Source organism: Cajanus cajan, chromosome 2 (genome assembly GCF_000230855.2).
Source record: "Cajanus cajan strain Asha chromosome 2, NIPB_CcT2T_4, whole genome shotgun sequence".
NCBI lineage: Eukaryota > Viridiplantae > Streptophyta > Magnoliopsida > Fabales > Fabaceae > Cajanus > Cajanus cajan.
Genome location: NC_138518.1, coordinates 64,619,939 through 64,630,924, shown reverse-complemented (window position 1 = coordinate 64,630,924; position 10,986 = coordinate 64,619,939). Strand labels below are relative to the sequence as shown.

At 26.8% G+C, this 10,986-nt stretch overlaps 1 protein-coding gene across 1 annotated transcript; it reads left to right on the top strand.

The window, feature by feature from the left end:
* Nucleotides 1–461: 461 nt before the first annotated feature.
* LOC109805263 (ABC transporter G family member 1) lies at nucleotides 462–5,980 on the top strand. The gene is made up of 8 exons (XM_020367285.3): nucleotides 462–1,032; nucleotides 2,918–2,997; nucleotides 3,407–3,877; nucleotides 3,967–4,053; nucleotides 4,219–4,344; nucleotides 4,472–4,666; nucleotides 4,767–4,856; nucleotides 5,023–5,980. Exons 1-8 carry the CDS (start codon nucleotides 699–701, stop codon nucleotides 5,614–5,616), a joined length of 1,977 nt encoding a protein of 658 aa, XP_020222874.1. The 5' UTR covers nucleotides 462–698; the 3' UTR covers nucleotides 5,617–5,980.
* The last annotated feature ends 5,006 nt before the right edge of the window (nucleotides 5,981–10,986 follow it).

Genomic DNA, 10,986 nt, shown 5'->3' with positions numbered 1-10,986 from the left:
AAATTAAAATATATGAAAAACTTAATATAGTGAATTAGTTATCATGTACTTAAAAGTTGTGAAGACAATATGTATAACAAAGGAATTTTGTGTTTGATCTCATCATGTGTGTGAAAATTTTTTAAGCCAATAATAATCTAATTTTGTGAAAAAAAATACTAAAATTGTCTCTAGCCTAATATTTAGGATAGTCATAACAAAACTAAAAAAGTAATTGTTAGAACTCGTATTCACATATGGTAAAAACAATCTATTTAATAAGAAATATTGTGTTTAATCTCTGTCATAAATAAAAATTCTTTAGATTAATGATAATCATAATACCACAAGTAAGATTAGTCTATCATCTAATAGGCTAAAAATACCGATGACAAAAAGAAATTAAAATATGTGAAATTAATTGCAATTAATATATTTAACAAATGCAATTAGTTATAGATTTCTTCTTTCAGATGTATACATATATATATGTCTTGCTTCACACGTTCTTGCACTTAATAAATCTATTTAATAAATGTTGAATTTCACCTGTAAGCAGGAGTACTCTTGTTTCACACGTTCTTGCACTTAATTTAATCATGCTTTGATTCTCTATAATAACACCACAGCTTTTAGACAATAATTCAAAGAAGCCCGACCCTCCATCCATTAGCCTACCCTCTTTGATATACATAATAATCAAACGTCACACAGTGATAATGATGATGAATTTCCTTCATCATCCACAAATTCATGAATGTAATGCCACTTACTATGAATCCCCCGATAATAGTAGTAGTCCTACTCCTATGATCATGCAGTCCAACATGGAGTTTGTTGCAACAATTGAGGAGGATGCCACCATCAAGTCCAAAGAAAGAGAGAAGGGCATGGTCCTGACATGGGAGGATTTGAAGGTCACAGTTCCAAATGGAAGGAATGGTAGGAAACCAATTCTTAAGGGTCTTACAGGTTATGCCAAGCCAGGGCAGCTCTTGGCAATAATGGGTCCTTCTGGCTGTGGCAAGTCCACACTTCTTGATGCTTTAGCAGGTAAATGTATATTCGACTTCTTTCTTCTTCTTCTTTTTTTTTTTTTAATTTTTATTTTTATTTTTATAGAATTGGAATGTTGTATCTTTACATTCGTAATGTTGAAATATTTATAAAATTCATGGATATAGAATGACTTACTCCCATTTCTTTCAAGTTTATTCCTCATTTTCATAATGAAAAGGTATTAAGGTAAAATAAAATGAAAAAGTTATGCTTTTGTAGAATAATTTATGTAAGTTTTTTTTTTTTTTTTGTGTTTATCTCTTCTTCACATTATTTTATTATTTTTTTAATGATAGAGAGATAAATATAAAATATATATATTGTACAAATTATATAAATTGTTTAAGTGTATTGTTATATTCAAATAAAATAGAATAGAGATGGAGGAGAAAAAAAATATAAAGCTAAAATAAATGTAAAAGTAAAAGTAAAATAAATGAAAGGTGTGGAAAAAATCACTACACAAAATTTATCTTACCAAAGATCAGATGGGCCCGCCGGACGTTATATTAGTAAAAAAATTTATTAAAAAAAAACTTTAGGAATTTTATTGGATTGCTACTAATTTATCTTCATTTGACATGTAAAATCAGGATTAAAAAACATTACCAAAAGAGAGAGTCTCTTTTAGCAATTCCCAATAACTTTAGATGTTTTACGAATTGGACGAAGTAACCCAATTTCTCGATAACTATTCAAGTTTTAATCGTAAGAGAAAAATTAATATATAGCAAAGTTAAATTTATGTGTATTGAATTTCAATAGTTGTATTGGTATCATTTACTTGTTTTAAGGAGTACCAAGTTGTTAATATCAGTTATGTAACAGAATCTAAAAAAAGTCTTTTTAAAGCTTAAAAAGTAATTAAAGTTTATATACTTCTATCAAATTCAAATCTTGGGGGCTAGCTATCTCACTTTTTGAGATACTTCTAACGTAACGAGAAGATTAGTCATTGTTATCAGCGATGAATATTCTAGAAATGAACTAAAAAAAATATTTGAAATTCTTACTCTTTGCATCTTCTTAATTAGACATTCTCAACATTTTTTTTCTTTTTACGGTACATTTTGCACACTACTCTTCCTCTTACTCAAAAAATATTTCTCTTGAGCTTATCAAACTATCCCATTATATCATAATTTAAAGTAATAATTCTAAATCCAAAATATAATTATGTTTTAATTAAAAACGTGTATTTATCACTAATTTCAATTATAGTATAATTTATATTTAAAAATATTTATTTATTATAAATTTTAATTATATAAAAATAAATATTGATTTCTCAATGACCAATATTTTAATAATTTGAAACCATAAGAAGTAATATCATAAGCAAATAATATATAGAGGAGGGTTCAAACGACACTGGTGTAACTTTTACTAAGTGTTACACCACTTAATAACTTTATATTATATTAAATGTGAATTTTGAAAATTCAACCGTTAGATTGAAAGTTCATATCTATTAGATCATATATGTCAAATTTTGTTAAAATTGAACAACAACTTGAAAGTAATCAAAGTATTCATATTTTAGTATATTTTGAAATGTATATATTACGTTAATTTTATTTTATGAGAATGAAGTATCAAATCATCTTATATTAATATAAAATTTGATATATACGATCTAAGAGATATGAACTTTCAATCTAACAGTTAAATTTTCAAAATTCACATCTAATATAAAGTTATTGAGTGGTGTAACACTTAGTAAAAGTTACACTAGTGTCGTTTGAACCCTCCTCTAATATATATATATAGGGACTGATAGTTTAATGGTGTGGACTAAAATTTAGATATATATATTGAGACGGCTATTAAAAAAATGTGGACTAACTGTTTAGTTTAATCTTTTTGAAATTTTCTGCAGGAAGGCTAGGTTCAAGCACAAAGCAAACAGGAAAAATTCTAATCAATGGTCACAGACATACACTGGCGTATGGAACATCTGTAAGTGAAAAAAGAAAATCTTGAAAAACTTTTGAGTTTCTGTAATACTTATAGAATAAGTAGAAAAAATATTTTTTTTAAAAACTAAAATTAACTTGTACTAATTTTTTTATGGAAAAGTTCTTTTGTATAAGTATTTTTAAAAACTAATTTTTAACTTAGAAAAGTTAATATACTTTAGCGTATAGAAAAAATTATTTCATTTTATTTTTTATTTTCATAAATATGCTTAAGGAAGTTTATTCTCACATGCCAAAAATAAACAAAGAACATAAAGTATAGCCAGTATTGGTAGCCACCAACAGTCATTCATTTGAAGGAAATGATCTTAATTTTATATTTTGTAAATTTTTGTTACAAAAAGAAAATGAAATCTTAATAATCTCCTTCTCTTACCATGTGAAATCAGGCATATGTGACACATGATGATGCTATGTTGTCAACATTAACAGTTGGAGAAGCAGTGTACTACTCAGCTCATCTCCAATTTCCAGAGTCAATGTCCAACATAGAGAAGAAAGAGAGAACAGAGTTTACAATCAGACAAATGGGTCTACAAGATGCCACTGACACAAGGATTGAAGGGAAGGGTTCTAAAGGCCTTAGTGAGGGCCAAAAGAGGAGACTAGCCATTTGCATTGAGATTCTCACAAGCCCCAAACTTCTCCTTCTTGATGAACCAACTAGTGGCCTTGACAGTGCAGCTTCCTACTATGTCATGAGCAGAATTGCTAGCCTAAAGATTAGAGATGGCATCAAAAGGACAATTGTTGTGTCCATCCATCAGCCTAGTAGTGAAGTTTTTGAGCTTTTTGATAATCTTTGTCTTCTGTCTTCAGGTGAAACATTATATTTTGGCCCTACTTCTGCTGCAACTGAGGTTAGTAGCTATATAGCTAAAAACATTGTATATAAGCACACGTTGATTTGAAATGGCGACTTATAAAATCTACATTAAATTGAATGTAGTTCTTTGCTTCAAATGGCTTTCCTTGTCCACCTCGCCACAACCCTTCTGATCATTTCTTGAGGATCATAAACAAGGATTTTAAACAGGTGAGAACATAAAAATTTCAATGCTTTAGAGTTAGCCACAAAACCAATCAGATATCATTATTTGTACAATTTTTAAGATAAATACTATATATGATAGTTTATGATTGAATGACATTGTAAAATTCAATGCATAACTTATTGTTGATGTATCTTTATTATTTTTAGGATGATGAAGGATACTTCCACATAGCAGTACACAAAGAAGAAGCAGTTGACATCCTTGTGAACTTCTATAAATCTTCTGAAATTAGTAACCAAGTTCAGAAAGAAGTAACAGCAATAGGTGAAAGTGTAAGTATAGTATCACATTATTTCCTTGGTGAACTCAAGTCTACTAGATATCTAGAACAATGATTTCTCAAAATAGAAGACATCTTATTTATACAAACATGAAGGACTAACATTTTGATGAATTTAGGAATATGGTTTCATGGGGAGGAACAGAGCACAAACTGCATTTCTTACTCAGTGCTACATTCTTATGAGAAGATCTTCGTTACACCTGTTTCGGGATGTAAGCAATTATTGGTTACGTCTAGCTATGTTTGTTGTAGCAGCTATTAGTCTGGGCACTATTTTCTTTGACGTTGGTTCAAGTCATGCATCTATCCAGGTAAACTAAGCAGATAAATTATAAAGTGCTCAAAGAGTATGATATTTGAAGCATAACTCATAATTAAGAATAATTATCTTTATGTATGCATATATTTCAGGCTAGAGGGGCACTGGTCTCTTTTGTTGCCTCAGTTCTGACTTTTATAACCCTTCTTGGTGGATTCCCTCCTTTTGTGGAACAAATGAAGGTAAAATAGCTAATCAAAATGATTGATTCCATGCAGACACTCTTAGTTGACATACTTTCCTTAGGTTCCCAGTTTCATTATATAAATGTTGCACCTGTTTCAACATTGGACAGCATATCTCATTAAAATCATTATATTCCTAACTATTTTTATGTGATTGATTCAGGTATTTCAACGTGAGAGATTGAATGGACATTACGGTGTCACTGCTTTTGTGATTAGCCACACTTTATCCCCAATTCCATACATGGTACTTATGTCACTGATTCCTGGAGTGATCACATATTACCTTTCTGGTCTTCACACAGGACTTGAACGTTGCCTATACTTTTCTTCTGTGTTACTTGCATGTATCTTGTGGGTTGAGAGCCTCATGATGGTTGTTTCAAGCATCTTTCCCAATCCCAACACCGGCATCACTGTCTCTGGTGGAATTATGGGAATCATGATTCTAACAGGTGGATTCTTTCGCTTGCCAAATGATCTTCCAAAACCATTTTGGAAATACCCTATGTACTATGTTTCCTTCCACAAATATGCCTTCCAAGGATTGTTCAAGAATGAGTTCATTGGTTTGAAGTTGGCTAGTGATCCAGATGGAGGTACCTACATAAGTGATAGAGAAATACTAACAAATATATGGCAAGTGGAAATGGGTCACTCCAAATGGGTTGATCTTGCTATCTTGATCGGAATAATTGTTTTATATAGGCTTGTGTTCTTGGCCATCATTAAGATCAAGGAGAAGATGAAGACTTGAAGTTGAAGCCCAAGAGTTAGTTAATTGCACAAAACTTAGGAAAATCGGTATAACTTAGGGAATAAATCGGTCTAATTTACTGTAAATTAATTCATATGGCTTCGATCTTCACTACCAAATAGGCTCTATCATATATCTTAAAAAGAAAAATGTTAATTGTTAAGATTCATTCCTACACTCAATGATACTTCTTTTACTGTCGGTAAGAAATCATAAATTTTACTGATCGAGTAAGATTTTACTTAGACTTGAGCCTCGATTAAAAATATAGGGTGAGTTTTACATGTTTATTTGTCATTGACTTATTAAAGATCTGACCTGATTTATATAAAATTCTAACATAATTTATAAATTTATTTAAAAACTTATTTTGTAATAAGTTAATTTATTTATATGATATAAATATATTTTTTAAGTTTAATATGATATTCACAATGATGATTTATTTAAAAATAATTTGTAATGTGATCTCTAAATAAGACAGAAGCTTATATTTCAATAAATATATGACCTTCATTTTTATATAAGTTAACATGTTTAATATTTAAAGGATAAATAAATTCATGGTTTTAATACACAATAAAAAAATTGATATTATAATGATAATTATTTATTTATTTTTTATTTAAATAGGTTAGCTTAGTCGACACAAGAAACTTTTTTTTTAAATGGCCTGGTGCCTTGCCATTTTAACTAAATAAGTTTCAATAAAAGCTTTGACTTGTTTTTTAAAAGGTATGATCTATCGTGTGGCTTGGACTATAATTCTTTATATGGAACGTTTTTGTCTATTTTCACTCCAGTATTTAACTAAATCAAAAGAGATTTTTTTAAATAAAATATGTATAAGATCTATGCAAAAATTATAATTTTTAAAAAATTTAATCAACCAATTTCTATATATTAAACATAATTTTCTATCTTGCGTTAAAATGTTTTAAAGGATTTTTAATTCAGTGAGATGATTTTTAGGAATTTTTTAACTTTTTATCTAATTTAATTTTTATTTACATAATTATTTATGAATTAAATTTTAATATTTTTAAAATAGTTATTAATAAATAAAAATAGTGTGTTAAAATATAAATTATTTTTATAAATTTAAAATATAATTTATATATTTAAAAATATTTGTTTATACAAATTTTAATTATAATTTATATATTCAAACATAATATTTATTTATATATATAATTTATTATAAATTTTAGTTACATATAATAAATATTTATTCTATGCACAAACTAAAATACTAGAAAAAAATATATATAATAAGTATTTCACTAAATCAAAAGAGAAATTTTAAATAAAATATAAGATCTAAAAAAATATGATTTCTAAAAAAATTCAATAAATAATAAAAAAAAATTTAAAAAAAATTTAAAAAAAAAATATCAGCAGCAATACATGGGCACCATCCCCAAGGAACCTCCCAGGTCTTAAATAAAATGACAAAAGTCTATGAAATGAATTTGGAAGCAAATGTGGGGACATGTATGTGAACTGTGAAGTGCAGATTATTTATAGCTTGACCATAGTAACTGATTAGTGATGCATGCTAATAGTTATACACAAACATAAATCACATTCTTGGGTACATGCAAGGTCAAATTTTCATTTATTGTTTACTATCTTTGTCAAACCAAGGAGTGGTCTCTTAGATATTGTTAAATTACGTATTCAAACAAAGAACATAATCTTGAAGCAATGGTTTAAGTAAATATAATTATTATTATTATTATTATTTTTCTCTTCTCTCGTATTCCTCTCCTAGTCATTTGAACGTATGGGAAATGTACACAACACATCTTCTAACACCTAGTTGAAATTTATTACAATATCACAAATTGTCACATTTGTGTTCTACGTGTGATACAATAACCCAATAGGCTTACAAGCCCACTCTTCTTATTTCATTCCTATGATGGGCTTTAATGACAGTTATGACGTTACAAGGCTTATAGATGCATATCTACACTTTCAATTTTGGGCTCTCTTATTTTTGTTCTGTGGTATTTGTGTCCATTTCAGATCAAGTTGTTGGAATTCTGATGTAGGAATTTTGGTTATTAATATTTCGGCCTGTGCCAATGTTTTTCTTTTTAGTTGTTTATTCTTATTATTAGAGTAAATGATAAGATGAGAGAAGCTAAAAATATTAAAAGTAATAAGATGAGAGAGTGTGTGTAATTGTGTGAGTAGTGAAAAAATTTAATTTGATTACATGGGATATGGACAGTTATATAGTTAGAGAAATTAAGTGAAAAGTGAGATAAAATTAAGTGAGATACAAAAAGAAAACAAAAAAAAATAGAATAATTATTATATTAAGAGTATATTTTTCCAACCAAATGTGAAAAAAAGTAGATATTATAAGAGGTATTTTCTTTATATAATGGTATAAATTATTATTATTATTATTATTATTATTATTATATAATTCAATTTATTTTAAAGTTATGCAGATATTCAAATATCATGTTATAACGTTTCTTTCCTTTATGTCAAAAAAAAAATAATGTTTCATTCCTAAATCAATTCAAAAATAATAAAAATCATAAAGTGATACTAAAATTTTATTAAAAAAAATCGTTAAACCACATATGTACAATCAAGTTTTTTTTCCTAATTAAAATCAAATATATTTTAAGTAATTAATTTAACTAGGAGAATTTCTTATGAAAATAATTAATTTTTCTGAGCAGAAAATAAATTAAATTAACTAAACTACTTAAGTTTCATTAAAATAATTTATTTCATTTTAATCAAAAGTTTAATGAATATTTCTTTGGATTAATATAATTTATTATCACATTAATATTTTTTTCCAGCAAATAGATTTAATAATAATCATTTCGGATTTTCTTATTATTCGTTATTTCAAATATTTGGTGTTGATAAATGAACGGGACATGATAATATGATAATCTTTAACTAGTAATAGTCATTTTTTACAATATCTATTTCCTGTTTAGTCATTGCGAAAATCTTGAGTTTTGAGAATCTTCAGTATTCTTACAAAAAAAAAAAAAAAAAAAAAAAAAATCAACAACTTTCCTTTTTATTTCATGAAAAAAAAAAAAAACACACATCAATACACAATCGTATTTTGAAAAATAATTATATATATCTGATAATCCTCACTTAAAAAAAAACTAAAATCCACAGCATTCTTTGTTATTTTATATATTAAAAAAACAATTAAAATACATCAACAAGCAAGTATATTTTACAAAACAAAAAAAAAAAAAAAACAAAACAAAACGCAACTTCTAGTTTTCCATGTAAATGTAAGGGATCGCTCTTGTTAATGCAAAACAATATTTTCATATACTATATTTTATTTTTAAAACTCGGTAATAAATTAAAATATAAAAAAATTATTTAATTTGTTTTGAGGGATAAAAATAAATATTTTTAAAATTATCATAATTTTGTATATTTAATTCAATATAATCAGCATTCAAAAATTATATGAAATTTGCCAACTTGAACCCAATTTTATCAGAAAGAATACCAAAATTTAGAAAGGAAAAAATAAAAGTAAAAAAGGTATATAAAAATGATAATAATAATAATAATAATAATATTATGTTTATGAACAATAAAAATTATTGTTAAAAAATAATAATGAGTAAAAATAGATAATAACTAATAATCTTGTTTTCTTTAAAAAGATGAAATAAACATTTAAAATTTATCTAAATTTTTTACATTTAATCGAAAGTGATCATATTTAGGATGAACATCATAAAATACTAGCACATTCTCTATATACATAATCCACTCTCAAACTTAAAATTTGGTTTTCAAATACTCTTTTTCATTAGTAATTCTCCTTATCTTTCTTATGAGACTACATCCATAAAAAAATAATTTTGTTTAAGTTAGATATAATTATTATGTCCAACAATTTTTTTCTCTCTAGGTATTTAATAAAGTTGAACCCAAAGCACCGGCTAATAATTGATTCACAGTTTTGATTGTCTTAATTGATGTTTGCAGTATTTATATTATTTTATTAGTTTATATACAGCTATGTGATGCTTTCAACTGAGATCTTATTGAAGCCTGCGTTGATTTTATTCTGGACTCTCTTCTTCTACGGATACTTCCCAACAAAATGTCTACCTTTTTCTTTTTTCTAAGACACTGTGTGGCCCCATGACTCGTTTGCCCTCCTTTAAAGACTTTGATTTTAACCCACCAAATTAAAAGACTTTGATTCTAATCCTTAGAAACAAGAAGAAGCCAAATTAAAAGTCAAATGGGTCCTAATTAATTGATTTCAGTTTCAAACTCTCCACATCCACCTGTAATGTTCAAAATTCATTTTTGTTAAGGTTGCAAGCTGTTTCCGGGAAAGAACCCATTCTTGGTCTTCAGAATCACAAAGGCATTGATATCTTAGTAGTTTGAAAGATCACATGATTTTGATTAAATTAATACAAAACAAGAAGATTTTCAGTAACCATCAAAACAAACTGGCCTGGTGGTTTCTTACCCTAGAGGCAGGTGACAGAAAAACAGTGAGTGTGACCAAGTCAAATTAGCTGCTTCTTATGGAGACATAAGTTTTATTTAAAAGTTAATTAATATAAATATATTATGCAGATTGGACCGACTTGGGAGCAAGCAAGTGGATAAGTGATTAAGCTGTCATTTCACTACTTGCTTAATTAATTAAGCTTGACTCTATTTTCAATTACAGCTTCTTCTTGTTGATCAGCCATTCACCTTCATTTTCCTTTCAATTATGGCTACTAGGGTTTGTATATTGGTCCATTCAATCATCCATCTACTCATTGGATAAGACATACTTTTTTCCTCTCTTAAAAAGTTTCATCTTAATTTTTTTTAAAAATTAAACTAAAAAAATCGATAAATAAATAAAAGAGTGTAACAATTTTATAAAGTTAATCTTACTTTTTAAAAACAATCTTCTTTACCAAAAAACAATATAACAAAACAATATTCTAAACGGTACTACTATATATATAAAAATTAATGATATTAAATTAAAAAAGATAAAATAATATTTTAAAATTTATCTTTTCTTCTAACACTACACTTGTTATGAGATAGATAGCACCTAATTTTCTCCCATTTTAGTTATAAAAATTTGTGCAAGTATTCAATAAAAATGTTGATTGATAAAAAAACAATTCAGAATGAAAATATTAAATGATAAATAAAACATTTAAATATTAAAATGCAATTAAATTATTTCTAGTCTAACATTTTTATAGTTAATTTGTTAACCAATACACTTAATTAAAGTGTTCGTTGAAAATATCCTTTATCTTATGGTGCTGAGCTACTTTTCTGAAATTCATGATTTTTACATAAAATTATTTTCGTTAATATCAC

Coding starts and splice junctions, on each gene's coding strand:
- LOC109805263 (XM_020367285.3), top strand. CDS start 699: ATGATGATGAATTTCCTTCATCATCCACAAATTCATGAATGTAATGCC. Junction 1,033..2,917: donor ACTTCTTGATGCTTTAGCAG/GTAAATGTATAT, acceptor AATTTTCTGCAG/GAAGGCTAGGTTCAAGCACA. Junction 4,345..4,471: donor TAACAGCAATAGGTGAAAGT/GTAAGTATAGTA, acceptor TGATGAATTTAG/GAATATGGTTTCATGGGGAG.